Raw genomic sequence first — 22,911 nt, 5'->3', positions numbered from 1 at the left:
CAGTAAGCAGGTGGAAACAGCTAGCCTGGCTCTGTCCAAAGTTCAAGAATACCTCTATCAGCACATCTAAAACTCATCAATTAACACATTATATTTCATTTGTTTAATTTGTGATTTTAGGGGAAATTACTAGTTGGAGCTTTTTCTTGACAAACAACAGTTTATGCATCTGCTCAGTACCTGTGCAGAGTCTTCGTCTATTGCGTGGGTTGCCAGATACAGTTAGCGAGTGCAGGTTTTGGTAGAGGTCACTGTACAAGGACAATGGTACCAAATCTGGCAACCTCAGTGTGACAACTAGTAACTGCAACTGGTTGTTGTTTGCCAGGTATTAGCTCTAGCATGTAACTCTCATCTCACTCTCAGAAAGAGAGCAAATAAGCATATTTTACAAAATCTTAATGCGCACATTCGTAGCAGCCTCCCCCTACTAATATAGCCATGGCAACCCATATATACATGTCTTAAGTCACCACTGCTATGCGTACATATGACAAGCAAACAGTCTTGAGCATCAGCACACAAAAATCACCTCTACAACTAATAAAACAAATGGTTGGATTTAGTTTTACAAGAAGGATTCATTTGTAAATGTCAGACAGAAAGGGACCATTTACTTCACAAAGGGCCATTCATTCATTTCTCCCTGAGCGGCAAATAGGAGGCATCAGGCCTGTGGGGACTGGGAGACTGTTTGCCATAGCTAGCGGCCGCACTCTGAAAGTCATTCATCAGAACCATTTCCCCTTTCCCAAACTCTCCCCAGCCCAGCTGTCATGATGCTGCCTAGATGAATTAGCTGTGTCATCCTGTGTTTCCCTGTGCAGACAGGGATACTCTTACTGCCCTTTGGGTTGTAAATATAAATCTGCTACATCCAGACACATTACTTTTATAGTAAAACTCCTGAATCCATTCTCAGAATAATGTATTGATGTATTATTTGGTCACTATAAATGATGGTGCTGCCATACATGTGCAGCAATATGAAAAAAAGAGGCTTTTGAGACCATCCTGTCCAGAGTACAGTGCTGTTAGATTAATAGAGCGTGGTATCCAGTGAATTGTTACCACACACCAGTTATTCACAGTATTTAAACATCTGTTCTAAAGCCGCCCCATGCAGCACAGTAATACTATGTTACTGTAGTTGTAACTATTTGAAGCAGCATGTTTCTCAAGGCAGTGCTTTACACAATAGCTTTAAAACACCTCAAAGGCTTCACACTGGGTCTAAGACTACACTACAGTTTCTCTCATGTACAGTCACTGTAAAATGGGTCAACATGGGCTTCTAAAGACCCACACCAATTTAAATATTTTTAGACTGAGCTCACCCATGTCCAATAAGTTTGTGCAGATATTCTGTGTTGTCAAATCTGGCCGTTTTTGTCCCAAAAACATACTCTTAACACTGCATTTTTCTCTAGTCAGGATGGCAAAGACTCTGAAACTGCATTTCTGTGATTTAGAGCTGCAACAATATTAGTCAATTAATTGATTAGTCAATTAACAGAAAATTCATCAGTAACTATTTTAATAATAGATTAATTGTCTTTTTTCAAGCAAAAATCCCAAACATTTGATGGTTTCAGCTTTTCAAATATGATGATTTGCTGAATTTCTTTGTCATGTATGACAGTAAATTGAATATCTTAATATTTTAAACCTTTGATCAGATAAAACAACCCTTTGAGAAATTGTAAACGCTGTTTATTTGTTGCTATTTTTTACATTTCATTGACTAACTGATTAATTGATAAATAAAGAAAAGAATTGTTATTTGCAGCATTAATATCATTTGACCCGAAAAGACTATAACATACTACAATACAATACAATACAAACAACTTTATTAATCCCACTAGGGGCAATTTGTTTGGAGCAACACAAGAACATACAAACAAACAAATAAATAATTCAATACACAATAGACAAAAGGAATAAAAAAAACACCAGGGAGATGTATGTGGAATAAAAAATCCATAAAGAAGATCAATGAATACGCTTGATAGGCTCAATAAAAAAGATCAGATAAAAACATCCACCAACAATGACAATGCTATTGAACGGTAATGAGATTATTTGTAGGAAAGTTATCTGCTCTTCAGCAACTTGTTCCATGGGGGGAAACCTTAGGACACTTCAAACCTTAGTAATACGCGTGAATATACAAAAACATATACAGAACTTAATCATTAAATGAAGAGGTTGACATGAGACCCTGTATAATCGCAATGACTCATTAGTCAAACCTTGGTGATGAAATGCCATTGACATCATAAATACAAAAGTCTTATCTTAAATCACTGAAAATATGATAATAAGATGCAATCATAGTAACGCTGAAGATTAGTTTTTCCATAAAGCTTTATCTTTGCAATCTCTGGTTCATTGTGTTGCAATATATTAACTAGTTTCACAAGTGTTTTTGGTGTTTCACAACAGTCTCCAGTATGACTCTGCCAATCAGAGCTGAAAACAGAAACATTTGATCTATTCTTTAATTATTTTAAGACAGCATCATGTCATTTACAGCAGTTTAGGATGTTCTATTCTATTCACAACACACACATTTAGATTATTGTATATAATCTATGTAGGACATGTATTCACAACACGTACACAATGTGGCTCTGAATAGTTTTTTATTTTTACTTATTTTCAAAATGTATGTGCCAAGCTCTATTGACAGTGTCACACAACATTCACCTTTGTTTCAGTGTCACTGCCTGAAGCTCGCTGTGTTCACAAGCTCTCAGTGAGCTCTTCAGCGACTTCCACCGACTCTTATCTCTAACGTTGTTAAAAACAGTGACGTGGCACTTACCTGACGCATTATTTAAGTCAACCTTATAGCCCAGGAGTTTGAGAGACTATTGGAAAAGTGGCCTTTGTGACCCTTGTTCCTTACAGCAGATCATGTACACAATTATCCTCAAAATTGTCTCTGTAAATCAGCACCTGCTCTTCTGCCAGCCCCCGGAGCCACAGGACCCTGACTGCTGCTGCTCTCCACACCTCTATCCCATTTCTCAGCCTCTTCCTTTGCTATGTCCTTTGCCACCTTCCTCTCTCTCTCTCTCTCTCTCTCTCCGGCTGCTCCCTTGCGGACGCCTTGGCGCCGAACATTTCCAGCGGGAGACAGAGAGGAGACAGAGGCAACCAAGAGAAGCAGAGATCACAGACTGAGAGGAGGAAAGAGGGAGGCAGAGTATAGAACAAAGGTGTGTGTGTGACTTATAATATAGAGACACACAATTTGGGAGGACGAGGGGAAATGCGTTGTGTTGTAAGGTTGTACTGTAAACACTCAGGGTAAACGGAGAGAAGAGAGAGCTAATGATAGAGTTTGCACAGCCAAGTAGATTAAAGAGATAGAAGTGAGGAGAGAGAGAGGTTTGGAGCGGAGCTGGGCGGCGTTGTTCGCCTTGTAGCATGTAGTTTGACACTGCACATGTCAAGGTCCAGACTGGCCCACCCCACCCCCCGATCGGGACCCAGAATGACAGTTTGATTAACTGCCGAGAGCCTCAATACCCCAGAGCCCTCACAAACAAACCCTCTGCAGTCAGACACACAGAGCAATGTGGACCCTAAAGATTTATCAAGCCCTCAGCATCCATATACCAGAGAGGACACTGGCAGTCCCCTTTCAGATTAGTTTCAAATTAGTGGATTCGTTATTGAATTTTGCAGCTCTATTTTCAATTCAAGACCCATTGGGGAGGTATAACTGCAATGCGCTTCAAGTTTAAATGTTGAAACCTAAAAAAAGGTGCAAATTTTTGAAAAATTACAGCATGTAATTTAGCCCCTGGCACAGAGTACATGCCGAAAGGTGTAATCCTCACTGGTTTGCTCAAATGACTGATAACATGTGATGTCAAGTGGCAAGCTATTACTTTTTCTGTGCTTGCCGGTGCCTTTTCATTCATCATCAGTTGGCTTTTAAGCATTCATTGCTTCACTGGCCTCGCTGATTGAAATGAAAGTCTTGTTCTCATTTGGAGGAACTGTCAAAGCAACTCAAAAAGAAATTCCACCCCAAAAAACTGCTATCTACTGATTACTCTCATTCACATTAGCTCCTAGCGATCAAGCAACTAATACGCTGTGGTGTTTAATAGCCTGAGATGGACTCACGACTGATGATTCATGACATCGGTTTGCAACGGATACTGACATTTGTGGACTGCCAGTGTTCCCATAATTACATCCCGTTTGTTTCATCGTAGCTTTGCTGACAGGTCTGAACTCGAAAATGTGTCCATAAATTTACTCTGCTCACTGTCAGTGTGTTCACAAAAGTCCCCGTCAGTTTTCTGTTTAACTGCTTTAGGATTTGCCTCAATATCATCGTCGAAAGCTGTTTATGTGTTTCGAGAGAGATTCACACGCAAATTGAGAACTGCCTACGATTATAGTAATGAAATGGGCGTGTTTCCCTTTAATGCAACGGCCTTGAAATGTCTGAACTCTGTTCTTTGAAGAAATAAGTGGGCAGGCATTTTACAGACTCAAAACTTCTGCTATGGGAGTATACACAACATTGAAAAATCAATAGTCTTTTAGCCAAAGTCCACATTTTTTGGCCCAATACTCATCAAGGAAACAGCCTTTTTTTAATGGGATTTCTTTTTTATTTCTCTTTATTCCCTCTGCTCTGAATCAGTGAAAGGTATGTTTGAAAGATTGTCTCCCCTTTTTTTTCCATTAGTTAATTCACAGCTTATTTTAAGATCCAGTCAATCAAACAGGATATTTATTTAGGTCTTATATGCTTAAGTATTAATAGACTAAGGATGCATGCCCAGGGTCCCCTTACAAATATCCCTGTTTGCTTTCATAATGGATTCATTAGTGAAACTCTTAAACCACAGTTTCAGAGCAGCATGCATTTGTTATTCTGTTGTTGTTACACTTGCAGCGGGATTGTGTTTCTCTGTCAAGCAAGTGCATCATTATCCCTTCACCCAGACGGATTAGCTTGTTGCACGGGGCCTCTCCTCCGATATGTCTCTCTCTTGATGAGCTGGCTGAGGATACGGTTTTGAACAAATGCTGTTAAATGCCAAGACAGTCAGGATCCATCTCCGACGAATTCCGATGCACAACCCATCAAGTTTTTCAATATAAATTACAATTAATCTACAGTCACACATCCAGTGTTGATTCTTAAATTTCAGTAACTCCCCTCTTTACACCAGATCAGAAAAAAAAGATTCTTCCGCTCGTGTTGGTCTGTCTCATTCTCTCGCTTTCTTCTCTGCTGCATGTGCTCTGTACTTGACACACAACCGCACTCAATCAAGCACATCCTGATTGCCGGATTACAACTCGTGAATATGTCATGGTGGCGTCTCACTGAGAAGTGATCACGGGGCCACGGTTGAGCAACCATTCCCCATGACACCCTCACTCGTTAAAACATGAGTAACCTCCCGAGTAGAAGACTTGATTGTCCTCCGAGGGGACATTATGTTATGTGCTACAGTATATTGCCCGCAAGAAAATGAAATTGAAAAGTATGAGTAAGCAGGCTGAATCCAATATGAATCCAGAAACATGGTGGAGAGGTTAAACTGCTGGTGGTTGCCTGATGTCAGATTCTGATCCTAGCAGTGCTTCACTCTGCTTTCATGTAGACTGTGGGTGGATGACATATAGACCAAACAAAAAAGCAGCCCAGTATCCATAGGAATTACACTAGTGCAGAAGGTGGTGTTCCCATCATGTAGCCAGGTGGAACATTAAGGATGTAGGGATCGGGTTGATGGATGTAGCACGTCTGCAATTAATGTTCGCCTAACTTTAACCATGTCAGGTTGAGTAGCAGGAATGGACGCAATCACAGAGACCAGCAGGCAGAGATTGCAGGGTAGACGAAAACCTTTAATCTGGAGGTGGTCAGGACAGGACAGGACAGGACAGGACAAGCTGAACAAAACAAATGATCCAACAAAGACTCCAGACCAGAAACCAGACCTTAAATACAGACTAAACTAATCAGGGAATGGGGAACAAGTGACGAGACACAAGGGCAGGCTGGGTGTGATTGGCTGAGGGAAACACAGGAAGCAGGGCAGGGCTGACGAGGGTGATACAGGGCAGGTGTGGGGAAGACACTGAGCAGAGCAGGGTTAACGAGGGTGAAGCAGGGCAGGTGAGGAGGAGCACATGAACGCACAAGGGAAATACAGCAACAAAACCAAACCCAAGTACACAACACGCCAGGCCAAACAACAAAAAGCAGTACAAACCCACCACCCAAATACAACAAGAAAACCCACATGACCAGAAGGACTAAACAGAAGTGCAAACCAGGAAACCCCAAAGAACACAAAAACACAAAAAGACCAAAAAACACACAAAGTCCAGGCAGGGTGTGACAAACCAAGAGCTTTTTTTACCACGATCCTTCCCTAACCTTAAACCATACCTTATCACAAGTAGACCAGAACCAGCTGACTGAAGAGATGAGAAGATCTGAGATTTAGGACCTGAACCATTCAGAGATGTATCGACAAGCAGTAATACTTTACAGTTAATTCTTTGACACTCTGGCAACCAGCGTAGTGAACTAGTGTAATATGCTTAGCCTTTTTAGTCTTAGTTAGGACTCTAGCACTCTTGTAGAGTTTTTTTTTCTTCTATCTTTGTCTTAATTTTATTATTTCGGCCTTGCTATCGAATATAATAACACTGTATTCACTGAGTTAATTGCTAAGATCTGGACTGGAACATGACTAAAAAGACATCTGACAGGGAAAGAAACACAAGTGGTCAGACGATCATATAAGTTTTTAACACACCCGATAAGCCATAATAAATCCTCTTGTTCATCCCACCCTGTGTAATGTGTCCAGTTTTTCTATGCTGGAACATTACCTTGTCCTGGTTATAAAGTGTGGTAATAATTACAAATTATTTTAGGAATATGCAACAGAAACCACCCTCATTATGGTCCGTATCATGTCAGTTCATATTATACTTAGTGGAGTGTATTTTCCTAAACAAAGCTTTAATTACAGTAAATTAGCAGACCCACAGTAACCCTGAGGCTTTCTGGGGCCAGTTGTCCTCTTTGCACAGTTAGTAATCTGGGCTACCTCCAGGTTAGCTAAACGTATTTGGAAGAGAAGACAAAAGCGAACTGAAAAATGATCACCCAAACTATCCATTGGAAATGTCAATCGCAGTTTACAATCCCTTCTTAACAGACATCCACATTTAACTTTGACCTGCTGTATTTGCTTTATCGTACACAGAGTTTTCAGTGTAAATTGAAGAATTATCACCAACATTTGGATAAGCTCAGTTTTGCTTATACTCATAAATAAGAAAAGAAAGAAAGAAAATAGGAAAGAGGAAAGAAGAAAATAAGAAAATCTGGTTAAACTGTCGGCTTGTTTCCAACCTGCCTGACTGTTCTATCGCCTTGTCTTTTTTCTTTGCCATGATCAAGCCATGTTCCCAGATTTCAGCCATTACCCAAGTTGCAAGAAACCTGAATTATCCTTTCAAGGAGAGAAAGGCAGCACATGAAAAATTGATTCACTAAGTACACCTCATTCATGCCCTCTCTCTCCTCTCTTTCACATCATTTCCTTCTCACCTCTTTTTCCTCTGTCACGCAGTAAGCTAATAGATAACACATTCACACACTTCTGGGCACACATTGTGTGCTCAAAAGTAGGAGCAGAGAGTGAGAATCAGGCCTGCATGGTGTCCAGCTTTTACTCTGGATTGGAACACTGTGTGATGATGACCAACCAAGCATGAAGCACCACTTAACCAACACCCCCCTGAGAGAGAGATGGCACTCGCAAAACGCTTCCTCAATGGTGCATTCAAGCTTTTGTCGCCTGCCTGAAACAGACTTCCTTCATCAGAGCCAAACTGGAGCACCACAGGGTCAAAAAACCCATTAAATCTAAGTTAGGCTACCTCAGGACTTCGGGGGGATGCTTTAAAAACGTGTTACACGATTTGCATTAATTCACCAGCAGCATCTTGACCTTTTTGTTTTCCCCCCACTAACATTTCACATCTTTCACCGAAGCACATCAGAGAATTGACAGTCTGGAATGTCAAACAGTTTGCGTTCACCTGAGTGTCACCAAAATGTTGAGCAACCAGTGAAAGCTTTTACTCCGTCTGTGGGTCTGCAATGTTTAAAATTCAGCTGGTGAAACTATAATGAAAGAGACTACAGTCTCTGCAGCATTACCTTCTATAATGCAGTGTTCAATTTTGAGAAAGAATGCAAGTTGTGAGCCAGGAGGGATTACGGTGCATGCGTGTGGTGTTGTGTGTTGTGTGTGTGTGTGTGTGTGTGTGTGTGTGTGTGTGTGTGTGTGTGTGTGTGTGTGTGTGTTTATGTGTGTGACCATAGGTGTGTGTGTGTGTGTGTGTGACGGGCTTGAAAAGGAAGACAAATGGTCTGTAGCTACTGAGGGCAATGATTTCATTCAGCAAACAGTGCTGAGGATATTGTGAAGAATGGAAGAATAGAGTGGGTGTGTGTGTGTGTGTGTGTATGTGTGTTCAACAGAGAAAATGTATGGGTGGAGGGAGAGGCGGAGATGGAAAAGTAAGAATCAAGATAGGGAGGCAGACAGAAGGAGCGTGTAATTACAATAAGACTATGTGACTGGCATTTCTTCAGATTTTCAGAGACTAACTGCTTGTAATTTTTATGAAATCATCCCCTGGACTCCTGTTGCTGCACAGTAGCGCACGAAATCATTCTGAATAACTTCGCATCTCCCCCCCTCCCGGACAAGATCAGGGAGCGCTGTGCGACTGACAAAATACTCCCCCATCACCACCACAAGCTGCTGCTCAGTGCCTGAGGACCGAGCAGAGCTGCGTGCCGTGCGCCTCTCACACACACACACACACACACACACACACTCTCTCTCTCTCTCTCTCTCTCTCTCCAAAGTGTCTGACAAACAGCAGCCATCTGAGAGCGCATAGGCGAGTTTAGGCTCAGTCACTGTGACCACACCGGGACCGATGTTGAGAGCGCGCACCGGTGTTCCTTCAAAATGTGCCAATGCGACTCATCTGGATCGAAACCGAGACCGGGCTCCCTCGCCGAAGCCGGAAAGCTCTTCTTGAAACACACCACCTTGCACGGCTTGAGGCACATCTTTCTCAGCGGCTCCTACCCGCGAAGAGTTGCGTGGCTGCTGGCTTTCCTTGCAGCTTTGGCTCTGCTCTTCACCTGGTCCTCCAACCGCGTCCGGTACCTTCTCTCCTCGCCCGTGTACACCAAAGCGCACATGGTGTACGCCAAACGACTCGTTTTCCCAGCCGTCACCATATGTAACCAAAACCTCCTTCTGCCGCGGCGTATGAAGAAGACGGACATATTCAGCGCTGGGAGGTGGCTGGGACTTTTGGGGAGGAACTGGCAGGTCTCTCCAGCCGCAAGAGAGGCGCTCACACCTCTGCGGGGCGACGGCGGCGGGAGCGCGGAGAACGAGCCGCCCTGGTCCCCGCTTTCTCGGATTTTGGACTTCAACCACTTTCTCCCTCCTCCACGGGAGTCTCAGCCGTCCATGAGGCAGCTGCTGGACCGGTTGGGACACCAGCTGGAGGAGATGCTGTTGTACTGTCGGTACCAAGGAGAGCTCTGCGGGCCGCGCAATTTCAGCACCGTGAGTGTGTCGCCAAAGTTGAATTCTTTGTTTTAACTCCCCTGCCACCACCCCCTCCCAACAGGTTGATGCAGCCTTAAGAGGTGGATACAGATTTTTCAATTATTGGTCCGAGTCAAAAGGTGAACTGTTAGTAATTGCCTGTCAGTATCTGTTATGCGTCGCAGTGATAGACATCAACTGGCTACGTAATTAATTTACTTTGTACTCATGCAATCACCAGGTTGTGCACAATGCGCATTCCTCTGCACTGTTGCTTGGTAATGCGCCTCAGTAGTTCAATTAACTCTCCGTCTGCCTCTGAAGCTCGCCATTAAATGCCACTATAATCTTTCTATATGGATTTATATGCTGTGTTGCGCTCAATAGCGAGTTTATCGCGATCTATCTTACATAATTGGATTTCAACTCATAATATATCTCCTTAATATTGCTGTAATATTCCCACAGTGTTCCTAAACTGACTTGAAAACACTTAAAAGTGTGGGTGTGATGTTTGTTTAATTTCAGAGTTCATTATATGATGGCATTGTCTTTCAGCAGCATCTGTTCTTTATTTATTCACATACTCATTTACACCTCGCTCTTTATTGTCTCACTATTTCACCCACAGATATAGATGCTGTGGGATATTATGATTGTAAATTCCACCCCAACCAATATCAAAAGTTGAATCATTTCACTGTAGATCATTGCAAAACCCAGCCGCCTTCTGCATCCACCATATGGCCCGAATGGGGCCCTCCTCTGTCGTCCATCACTGCTGGATCAATGTGTGTACAATCCTGTGCTCATGAGAGACCAATCTGCCCCTAATGAAGACTTTTGATTCATTTAGCAATGCTTTATAACACTCCCAGACGCTGTGATGGAGAGCAGTTAGCTTTGGCTTCATTGGTAAACTGCAGCCCCATTGATTGCACTCCATCATCGCATGCAAAACAATGTGAAAGCCAGTGTTCCTTTCTCTCCCACCTCATTACCCAAATTTGTTTTCAGTTAGGTGGATTTTCTTCTGGTGTATTAAGCACTCTTTGAATTTGGAAATATGTTTTTTGTTGTTTGGAGCAGGCATGACTGAAGGTTATTATATGTTCTGAGTGAAATTTATAATTTGAAGCTCCTTGCCTCCATGGCAGCCCTCACTCTCCGTGTCATCAAACCCTAGTCCAAATAATGGATCAAACTGATTCTTTTTTGTTTGTTTGTTTTGTTTTTCTCTTCACAAATTGAAATGCAGCACATCTGGAACCACAAAACAAGTTATCACAGTCAAACACATTTCTTCCTACCAACATCCTTGGGAATGCTTCATGTTGTGCAGAGTATTTTGAAGGGTGACCAAGCAACAGCAACCTATTTCAGAGATAAACATAATGCCGAGGTCTGAGTTTTGAGGATATGTGCTAGTGCATAGATAATCGATGATGCCCCTGCGTGGCCTCGGGGCGGGCAAGACGAGCTGTCGGCATGAGTCAGACCGATAGAGTCAGTCACACTCGAGAAGTGAGGTGTGGAAGAGGAAGGTGAGAGTCTGTCTACAAACAATTGGTTTCAGGATGTATTGACTTTTGTGCAGGAACCCCCAATGTTGTTGGATCTCTCTTGAAACTCTTTAAATTTGGTCCAGTGGCCTCATCAATCTGTCCTTCCCTCTATGCAGCCGCCCCATTCTTCTCCATCCGTGCTTAACAACACACACGCTTAATTCTCATCAGGGAGGCCTCTCCTCACTCGCAGGTCTCAGACATTGATTTTAGTTACGAAATCCATCCAAGAACAAGCAGTCAGCTTCTGCCCCTCCTGTGCACCCTATTGACTGACAGCTTTTCACCCACTTTTCTAAGATCCTACTGGGAAGTCTAACGGGATATGTATTTTGTCTCTATATTGCCTGTCTGGGTATTCATTTCAATGCGTGATTTCTTTGCATGTGTGGATTTGTGGATAAATCCATCCTAAAACTCTTAAGCCTTGTTAAAACATCAGCTACTGATTATGACTTTGGATTTGTGGGTTCAATGTGTATTTGTTTTTTGGTCTTTATCATCACAAAGCCTTGTTCAATCTGTACACAATGGCTATAGCAATGTGTAATAGCAGGTGAAGTTTCAAACATTTAAAACATTAACGATGAATATAAAGTGTTACTTGGTTACTTAATCAGAATCAAAGAGCAACAGCTTCCTCAGGACTTGCAGATTTGCAGCGTTGCTTAAACCTGTATTAATGAATTGCCATAGGGAATCGCCATAATAAAGTTGTTATGGGAGGCATCAGGCAGGGAGCAACATTAGCATTCATTTGAAATAGTGTATCTGACCACCTGATGCCTGTAAGTCCAATATTCACTTTCCTTTTAGCTCTGTTTTAGTCTCCAACAACTCCAGAGAGAAATGTCAGACTCTTAAAGTTGCTACTCCACTGTGTCCGCCAGCTAGCCGCTAACTTTGTTTGTCTTTTATTTGGTGCCGGGCAGGTAGTGTGGGTTTAACAGAGCTTTTTCACTGCAAACAGCTGCCTACTGCATTTGAAAACTAAGCTCTGGAGAATGGATCAAAACAGTGAAGCTGCAGACGAAAACAAGACCTGACAGATGCTAAAATGTTCTGTAGAGCTGAGGGGAACTGCAGAGATTGGCGATAATTCTCTGCGGGTTTATCACTACAAGCAACACTTTTGTCATTGCACATTGTGATTTGAACAAGTGTTCATATAAAAATATCGATCAGCGTAGCTTTAACTATCTTAAGGGCAAAAATCAACCCAAACTGTGTTATCCACCAGTAACATAATTCATACATAAAGCAGGGCAACCATGAGCATTTTATTTAACAGAAGTGACTCCTACGACTTTTCTTGAATGGAATAACTCTCTATATTCCCACAATGCTTTCAGCTCTCTACCTACACATTTAACACACACTTGCTCTTACTCACACTTGCACTTGCAACATGTGCACAAGTTAGTATAGTGCCCTGTGATAAACACAATAGTGAAATTAACCAAACAATCACACCTTGAGATCCATTTGGAAGTTTTTCTGGAGCTGTCGACCGTTTAAGCACAACTGTAGCTGTAACTGTACAATTAATTAAAGTTGAGGTTCAGAGTTCAATCTTGGCGTTGGAAACAGCAATTGACAGAAACAGTCTCACCTCAAAGTCCATTTAATTTTAGTAGCTGTTGTGGATTCTCATCTGCCATCGAGGACCATGTGATATAGTTGAAAGCTCCAAAACGGACCTTGATGTGAGATTGTTTTGCAACTGTTGTTTCCCAGTTTAAGCACTGAACCTCAGCATTTGTGAAGCTTAATTTTGAGTGCTGTTTAAGAAATGTTGATTCAAATCTGTGATATATTCTTATTTTGTGGTGTTGGGTTGTCTTGTATTATATTGTAAGGTGTTTCTTTTCCACTGACAGAAATATGGAAATTATAACACTTCATACATCACTAATAAGTTGTTGTATTCCATATAGACATACAGTATAACACAGCAAATCCTATTTTTAGCTGAGTTGATCCAGTGCCAAGTAGCACCCAGACAATCTTTCATATGTGTTTGTTTTTGTAACTGTCATAACACATTGCACCTTTTGCGCTGAGCACTGATCTTGAAATCAATGAAGAGGAGGGAAAGTGGTTCCCTGGCAACTTTAGGGAACAGCTTGTGCATCCTTGTCACACTGTCATGTGAAGGATAGCCGAGGGCCATCTCAACAGTCTCAGGCTGTCTGTCTGTGAATTATTTATCGAAGAGAGAGACAGTGACATTTCTACACCCTGTGAGAACGAAGGAGGGCGACGTCTCTCTCGATGTTTTTCTCATAGGTGGGGTTGATTTAAATATTTATTTTGTGTTTACAGGTTAAGAAGACAACACAATTCTCATTTTAAAGGCAATGTATAGGGTTTAGTGTGGAGCGATGTACAAAACAAAAGCGATGCCAGATTTACCTCCTCAGGAAAAGCTGCTTAGGCACAACAAATATTTGCTCTCCCTTAATGCTAAATACACTGGACCAATAAGGTGAACAACAAGTTTTACATGTTTACCATCACTGTGTAGAACCATTTAATGCTGATGGCTCTACCTAATGTAAAATTAATTAGGCCTAATTTAGAGGCTTTCTTTTTGCAACGGTCTGGTTTCTGAATCAGGTAAACGGTTGTGGTTTTCCAAAATAGCGTACAGCTCCTAATTGATAAGTTGGTTGTACATGTGAGAATTTAAAATTCAACCCCTCAGTTTGACATTTCACAAACACTGAATAAGACACACGGGCCTTTTCGATAGGCAGAAAGGAAGAGGCATGTTGAGAGGATGCGCAAACCTCAAAGCTTGAGAGCACAATGAAGATCCTGACTCCCCAAGGTCACCAGTGGCACCCACTGCTGCTGCTCTTCACTCAGTGCAGCGAGCGCAATCTCCTGGTTACCACAGCAACTCTGACTACAGGCCTCCCGGACTCAATCACTACACTATCAACACGTACGCAGATGGCAATGCACAGGTGGCTTTACACATGCACTCTAATACTGTACACACAAACATGGTCATTCATATTCTTTTACTAATGTGTATGCGTGCTCGGGCGCGTGCACGCTGAGAAACAGACACGCACGCTTCTACGTAATCACAAGCAATCTTATCACTGTTTTCTTGAAGCATATCTGCCAACTGCTTTTCTCTTTTCAGTGTGAGCAGCACAGCCTTTTCCTTAAAAAAAAAAACAGTCTTGGTGAATTCTATTGGACATAACCTTGCAAATAAATTGTCATAACAGATGGTTTTTAAGTAAAGGGTGGCTTGTTTGGCTGTCGAAGGTGCTCATGGGGGCAAAATCTGTGATTAAAAAGGCTGGCGGAGAATAAAAGCCAAAACCTTTTTTGTGTGTGTGTGTGCAGATTTCGTCCTTTGTTATTGTAAGATATTTTGAGCGGCTGATGCAGGTTGGCGCCGTGATATCATAAGATTTCCTTGCCCTATATTCCACCAGAGTAAGGATGAACAGTGATCTGATTATGGTGAGAGGCGACTCCAGGACTTACATGGATTTCAGGGACCCTTTATTGATGTTTGTATCCTGCTCCAGAGTCAGTGCACATAAGCGGGCGTTGCAGGGACTGCTTTTGACTGAGTTTTGCCACTTATGCACTTGAAAGGTCACATCTCATATTGTGTCCGACTCAGAAGGCTTTTTATTACATTTCACCGCTTTGTGTCTCATAAGCTCCAATATAACCGCACCCTGGGTGGCAATCCATTGTGATTCGCACCCCATTCTTTTCTGTACACTTCACTGAACAGGAATCATATTATACTAACTGTTCCTTTGTGAGACACGGCTGCAATCTTTTTTTTTTTGTTTTTTTTGGGTTTTTTTTGCTCCGCGATTCTGGTGTTTGTGACATTTGAGTAATTTCTCATGAAACGTTAATGTTTGATTCATAAGTCACCCAAGTAATAAATGCCTCGTCATGTTTTCCCAAGGTCCTCGCAGTACATTCACAAGAAATAAAACTTCAACGTTTAGCTCGGTCTCAGCAGAAATACACCTTTTGTACAAACTGTCTGACTGTGTTGTGATGTAGCTCTTTGTATCTATCCATCTTACAATGAAGCCTTATCTCCATTGTATGTTGTGAGTACAGTATGTAGACAAAAGGTGGAGAACAATAAGGAAGAGACTTTTTTTCAGTTATTATTTTTCTGCTCCTGTTGTCATTTCATCTATATACAAACCCTCCTCTACTTCATTTTTACCATTTCCTTATATGAATGTCAAAATGTTGAAGGTTAATAATGAAAGTTAATTTTGAGGGAGGTTGCTTTGATACAGGGTTTGCAATCAAGTGACTTGACAACAAAGTAGAGGAACATTTTATTTTGGATCCTGACCACGTCTTTCCATTACATAATGTCTAAGATTCGATTATGCATCCATTACTTCACTGGCAATCATGCCTTTGCCAATAGGTCACAGTTCCCTGCTGCACTCTATAGTAGCTCTCCGGCAGAGACTGTTGTACAGTATATGCTTGATCATCTAATAAGACAGCACACTTAGGTCTTAACAAGACTGAACAGTGTTCTTTGAACTACAAGTTGCATCCGCAGGTGTGTCTCATAGAGATAAAAGTGGAACTGGAGGATGTTGAGCTTGTTTGATCAGGTTTTCTTTTTTCAAGATGCTTTGAAACAGGTTGGGAGTAAAAAAGAGTAAGCTTGATGATGATTGGACTAGAGCTGAATCTCAAATGTAAATTATTTACTGGTTTTCTGTTTTATTAAAGTCAATATCTTTGAGTTTTGGACTGTCGGTTGGACAAAACAAGATGTTTTAATGTGTCAACTTGGGCTTTTGGAAATAGGACATTGTTATAGACCAAAGGATTTATCAAGAAAATAATCGGCAAATTAATCTTGAATTAGCAGCGCAAGGTTTGATGATGATTAGGGCTGCAACTAAAGATTAAACTTTAATCTTGTGAATTTTGGGATTTGTAGTTTGGTATAAAAAAATATTGCAAAATAGTAAAAGATTTTCATTATAATTCCCCAGCACCCAAGGTTATGCACTCAAAATTGCATGTTTTAACCATCCAAAACCCCATGCTTTTCTTTGTCGTATTGACAAAGAAAAGCAGCAAATAACTCACATCTGAGAGGCTGGAACAAGTGAATGTTTGGCACTTTTGCCTGAAAAATTACTGAAATGATCAACGAATCGATGATCGAAACATAAATCATCACAGTCTCTAAAATGTTAACAGTCTACATCTGCCAGCAGTTGTTGTTGTGTGAAATATCTCAGGTGAAGGATGCCCCATTCTGAAATAAAACCCGTGTCATATTCACTCAAGCACACACTGCATCATGCAGCACTGCGAGAGGTGAAGGCTCAGTTTGTCAACAGCATCTCAGCACTAAGACCTTTGAGGTCTGTGGCTGACAGCATTACAAAAACAGGTCAGGTGCCTTCCAGCTGCTTTTGAAACAATCCCCTGCTCGGCATTACCTTTATCTCCACTTCTTAAGGATTAAATGCGTACAGCTGGAAACTGAGATACTTTTCCAGAATTAAGATTTACAGATATATTTTCCTTTGCTCTCGTGTCATCTGTTGTGGCTAGTTATCTCTAAAATCCCTGTATTGTTTCTTTGTGTATTTCAGATCTTCACACGCTACGGAAAATGTTACACCTTCAATTCGGGCCAAGATGGACGACCCCTGCTGGTGACGATGAAGGGTGGGATGGGCAACGGCTTGGAGCTGATGCTGGATATCCAGCAGGATGAATACTTGCCTGTGTGGGGAGAGACTGGTAAGTTTACCTAGAGCATTAATCACATGCAGCTTCCCATTCCCAGTTCTGAAGACCTCAGCTAAAACCATGTTTGTTTGCCCTTAAGCAAGGACTTGAGTTAAAAAGATTTTTTTTTTTAAATCAATTAAACACCAAAGTAGCCAGTTATTTTCAGTGTAGTGCTCTAAGAAATCTCAGGGGGAAAAAGCTATCACAAGAATTCCCCTCTAATCCTTGACACAGAGGCCTGACTTGACTACAGTATATTACACTGACTGTGAAGCCTTTTGATCTACTTTAGGCCAAATAAGTTTTGTTTTCACAGTCTAAGGTGATATCTGGAGCATATTTACGCAGCTGAAATGTGAAGTGAAATGTTTTGTCCTTTTTCATTCATTTGAAGTGATGATCTTGAAAATACACAATCTGATCATTTGAAATGCAACTGCTGTGCATCGACTAATCTACGTAAAGACAAATGGATATTGATCAGGAAAATTTTACTTCATTGTAAGATAATTGCATCACTTGTCAATTTGGCTTCTAGTCTACATGCATCAAACTAGAGCAGAAATCAATGGAGGCTAAAGGCTCTTCTATTCATGGCCGACCCCCCATTAACACAGTTCAGTCTTCTTGGTGCAGTTCCAGGAGACCCTGAAACTCTGCTTTTAATGCGACTGCATATGGTGCTGTGTGTTTGTTTCAATATTTTATATGCACCAGGAACCGCAAAATATATAAACAGACAGTTCAGTATGGTCACAGAAACATTGTGCTCACGATCATCATTGAACAAGAAGCACAAAGCAGTAAGATGTGATCTGACTGTAATGTTTAAATATAAACTGCGTCTACTCCAAGTCTAAATGATTTAGTAATATTAATATCTAATGCTCTCTATGTAAGATTAGAAGAGGAAATGTGGTGGAAACCTAAAGAAGCAGTAACTACAACACACACACATTCACATACTTTTTATTAGCAAAATGATTTTAGTATTGTTTCATGATTATTTATAGTATTTATTTATTGTCAGAGTAACTTTTTATTTTAATTTTGTTTACGCCACAGATGTGTTATGTTTTGTTTCTATTGAAGAGACTGGCTCAGAATTTCTAGCTTATTTAAGTGGCAACACACAGGAATACATGTTTAAAGTCTATTTTATAGTGAAACTATTACAAAATCATAAAAATTAACAAAATTAGATGCTGATGTCTAAATTTAAGTTGTGTACCACACTGTCATTATTGCTAAAATGTTGTATATTGGCCATTACGATACGATATGATACAACTTTATTTTCAGCTTAACTGAAATTCATATTGCGTCCGTGGGCAGTTCAGTTTAAGAGGTTGACACACAGATTAAACACACAATTACACATATGACACACAGTCATACATAACTCATCAAAGCAACCATAACAATCATACATGACACATCATATCCTCTGAATTCAGATGTCAGTTAGCAGCAGACTGATCTCTGGTTAAGCGACAGAATAGAAAACTCCTCACTGAAAGTATCCAGCTGATCGGGTCAGGTTCAAATCTTTCATGCTCTGAGGCAATAATGGCAACCACTGAGTCACCCAAGAAGAAGAGAGCACAGCCGGATAAAATAAAAGCGTCAACCAAGAAAATAGATGATGGTAGCTGTGATGATGTAGTTTGATAAAATATTGTATTAGAATTCTCTGAAGTTTTAATTGATACACATATGATTTTCCTGATAAAACCTGTAGCTTTGTCTCCTGGTTATGTAGACTATTCTGCTAAGAAATGTTCTGTGTAATTGTCGCATACCTGGAATAATTTCACAACAAAGCAGAGGCAATTAAATTACTTGAGGCAGCCGTACGTGTCAGTACAGTGTCGGGTTTGGTCAAGTTTTCATTTCGTTTCAAAGTTCAGCCCAAATATCATCATTCCAATTGTATAAAGATGACAGATGGCCATGACTTAAATATGACATGCGCTTTTGCGAGCAGGAGCTTGGGCACTACTTATGTATATGTGCTGCTCCGAGCCTCAAGCACTAATGTTGGCACCAGCAGAAAAACGGCTTTGTACTCAGTTTCAGAAGAGTAATGTGTAACAGTTAAAGTCTGTCGCCCCTTTGTCGCAGCTCTCGCTGAATTCCAGCCGCATCTCTGAGCTCTTTAATTGAAAATAGTGTGAAAGCCTGATACTTAGAAGGCGATAGCAAATGACAACCAGGGAAGAGAGGCAGAAGGAAACAGACATCCTACTTTATCCCCGAGCCCTCGCTCAAAGAAACAAAATCACAACAAAATCCAGCCTGCCATCGCCACGATAAGCAGTTGCATGTCCCTGCAAATTTGATAGAAATATGTTTGCACAAGTATAGGTTTGAGTCACCATGTCATTGTGATGTTCCCTGATCTCAGTATCAAAGAGGCCTATCTGCTTCATTTAAAATCTATACGGCAGAGTGCTGTAGCAAAGAAAGCTGTCAGCTGTATTGATTTTCCTTTTATCCTCTTCATCATTTATTTATTAATTTATCTATTCACTCTGGTTTCCCCTCGCAGTAAATAAGATTCCTGCGGGACATGTATTGTCATCAACCTACTTAGGAAGTCCGTCTCCTTTATCCTTCCACTCCTTCTACCAGCTTTGTTAAACTCCTGAATGACCATAGTGTGGGTGTCATTCATGAAAGTCTATAAATCCAACCAATAAATAAACAATTACTCCCTCAGAATGGTTCTTCCCAACTCAAGTTAATGCTAGTTTCTAATTTCTCATGTGTTAATTTGGTTACAGCTTGTTTTTCACTCACTGGCTGAAACATATTCAAACTGGAAAGCATTTGTGCCCTAACTGTTGTTACATCATGCAGGCCAATGTGTGCATACGAATCATCGTCCCTGTTGTAAATGTCCTCGCCTCCTCTTGTCAACAGACGAGACATCATTTGAAGCAGGGATCAAAGTTCAGATCCACACCCAGGAGGAGCCACCGTTCATAGACCAGCTGGGCTTTGGAGTGGCGCCGGGGTTCCAGACCTTTGTCTCCTGTCAGGAACAACGGGTACGTCTTGGGAAGGATGACAAAAATGACATACAGGATCCACATTTTGTCATGGAGTCTGTAAATTAATGAGCCTTTTAATCTAATTTCAAAGCGATATTATGTTTGTAAATGAAGTAATCTCTTGTACTGTCAAAAGGATGCAAACATGAAAATGACAGACTCCAGCTTTCTTATGGCTTTGATCCAGGTTTTGACAGAACTGCATACAGATTGTGATATCTCCACTGGCTGGATAGTTTGATAGTTTGTCTTTTATCTGGCAGCGTGTATGTACATAGCATTCCTTTTATAATTACTTCACCAACTATGCTGCCAGTCGCTCTTCATGTCCTGCAAGTATTTACAAAATCACAAATTAGTGAATATGTATAAATCAACATAGCTAGTACTAATAATATGTTGTTTCTGTTTCTTAATATAGCCTGCTTTGCTGTTAGTTTAGAAAACACACCTTAGCATACATCATCTTACACTTGTCTCCTGACATTACTGTCAATATTTCCACGAGCAAAAATGTGTCAGTGTCAAAGTCAGTTTTCACTCTGACAGCTTCAAATCAGTTTTTTTTTCTCAGATGTATGTCACAATCTTTATATGCTGGTCACTTGAACATACTTCAACAGGTCACGTGATGCACTTGGAGTGAGAGGGTCATTTTCGTCAGCCTCCTGCTCCCACAACTGATTAATTTGTTATTTCTGCAGTACTTCATAACATTTTTCACACACCAAATTGTGACTCTTACTGATAAAAATATCCGGGAATGAAGTAAGCGACATCCCATGTGAAACCATGGAGAGAACCCACTCAGGAATGAAAAAGCTACACATGTTACAGATGATGAAGGAAGCACTTCCACAGATGAAAACACTGCTACTAGCATCACCCAGGAAGATAGGTGGTCGAATGGAACAGAAGTTTTCTGAGCTCCACACCACCATCAACCAAATGAACATCCGCATTGAAGACAATGCCAAAAGGATCACAGAAACTGAATCATGCACCTCTGCTAGAAAAGACCACTCAGCTTCCTTGGAAAACAGTATCACCAAACTCAAGCGACAAGTGAAAACCTTCACTGAATGACCTGAGGACAGTGAAAACAGAAGCTGAAGGGACAATATATAGGTGGTCGGACTTATAGAAGGCGAGGAGGGCAATCACACAGTCAAATTCTTTGAGAAGTGGCTCCCAGACATGTTTGGACTTCAGACTAATTGGAGATCTATTAAAATTGACAGAGCTCATCGGGCACTCGGCCCATCAAAGGGAAACTACCACAGACCCATCATCATCAAACTTCACAACTTCAGCGACAAACAGAGGATCCTGGTAGCCGTTAAGGAGAACAGGGAACTCAACTACAAGGGAAGCAAAATCCACATCAGACAGGATCTGTCGGCCCAGGTGAGGGAAGCAATACGTCAATTTAATGGGGCATGCAAGGATCTTATCAAGAAAGGAATAGGGCTTCAGATGCGCTACCCAGCTAACTTGTGTTTCACACACAACGAAGTGGAGCATTCCTTCAAGTGTCCGCATAAAGCAGAGGACTTTCTAAGCTCCACTGTATAAACAGACTTACCTTTTTGTGGCTCTGTCTGGATAAGGCAATCGCAACACGAATACAATGCCTTTATTTTTTAACTAACAGAGACCACATTAGGTGAGATACACACATACACACACACGCACACACTTTAACATATTCTACGAATATCTTATTACTCCCTTTCTATAGTTCTGTCTAGTTCTATCTATCTAGTTAAAAATATTAAAACTATTATATTTGGACCACTTTGTAAAATATTTGTTGTTTATGCAGTTGGGGGTTGTGGAGAATATTTTCACTCTTTATGGAGGGGAGATTCCTCTTTTGGTTTGTTCTTGGATTTAAGCTATTGCTTGGATTTATTCCACTGTTTGGGGATGGATTTTTCTTCTCTCTTTTATGTTTTTTTTTTTTTTGTGTATTGTATTTCATATTATACACTCCAGTCTAGACCTGATGTTTGTTATTACTCCTTCATGTCATGTCATGTCCTACAGATTGCCCACTCAGTTGTATAGTCATATATGACATACTGCCATGAGTGATCTTAAAATAATCTCATTTAATGTGAAGATTATAAACCATGTCATTAAGCACCAGAAAATTCTGTCATTACTTAAAAAAGAAAAATGGCAGATTGCCCTACTCCAAGAAATGCACCTTTCAGACCTGGAACACATTAAATTAAGAAGGACCTGGTTGGGGCAATTATTCTACTCCTCTTATAATTCTAAAAGTAGAGGAGAAGCTATTCTTCTACATCGTAGTCCACCCTTTACCCTTGATAAGACCATATCGGATAGAAAGGGCTGCTATGTCCTTCTATCTGGCTACCTAGGGAAACATGTTGTTTATGGCTGTATCTATGTGCCGAATGTACATGACACCTCGTTTTCCCAAAACTTCTTTCAGACCTATCCTCATTCTCCTCTCCATATATCTTACTGGGGGGTGATTTTAATTGTGCACTCAATCTTACTAATGATATATCCCCACTTTGGTCGACTGCTTCTCAAAAAAGCTCCCAATTATTAAAATTTACTCAAGATCTAACCATCACCCCCCCATACAGAGACCCAGCATGCAGACACTGGCAACTAAATCCTTCCTTATAAAGTAGCCCTCCTTTTGTTAAGTATATCACCCTACAGTGGCAACGTCTATATTACAGGAATCTGTTAAAGCATATATTCAAGGAGCTATTATATCATATACTGCAGCACAAAAGAAACAGATTCTAAGAAATCAACTGGATCCAGAGAGTATTGTACAGAAACTGGAGGCTGAACTTAAAACTTCACCCAGTA

The 22,911-nt window shown here is 40.9% G+C and overlaps 1 protein-coding gene across 5 annotated transcripts in view; it reads left to right on the top strand.

The window, feature by feature from the left end:
* The window catches only part of asic1b (acid-sensing (proton-gated) ion channel 1b), a 186,832-nt gene that overhangs the window by 142,056 nt on the left and 21,865 nt on the right, over positions 1-22,911 (top strand). For 3 of the 5 annotated variants that reach the window (XM_067586772.1, XM_067586775.1, XM_067586774.1), the window contains 2 exons: positions 16,855-17,005; positions 19,922-20,049. In XM_067586772.1, the coding sequence (XP_067442873.1) occupies positions 16,855-17,005; positions 19,922-20,049 (279 nt within the window). Of the gene's footprint in view, positions 1-8,828; positions 9,672-16,854; positions 17,006-19,921; positions 20,050-22,911 lie in introns of those variants that run through there. The other 2 variants (XM_067586769.1, XM_067586773.1) reach the window with 2 other exon arrangements.

This window comes from Thunnus thynnus, chromosome 4, assembly GCF_963924715.1.
Source record: "Thunnus thynnus chromosome 4, fThuThy2.1, whole genome shotgun sequence".
NCBI classification, from domain to species: domain Eukaryota; kingdom Metazoa; phylum Chordata; class Actinopteri; order Scombriformes; family Scombridae; genus Thunnus; species Thunnus thynnus.
The sequence above is the reverse complement of the archived record's forward strand: the minus strand, read 5'-3'. Positions and strand labels throughout refer to the sequence as shown.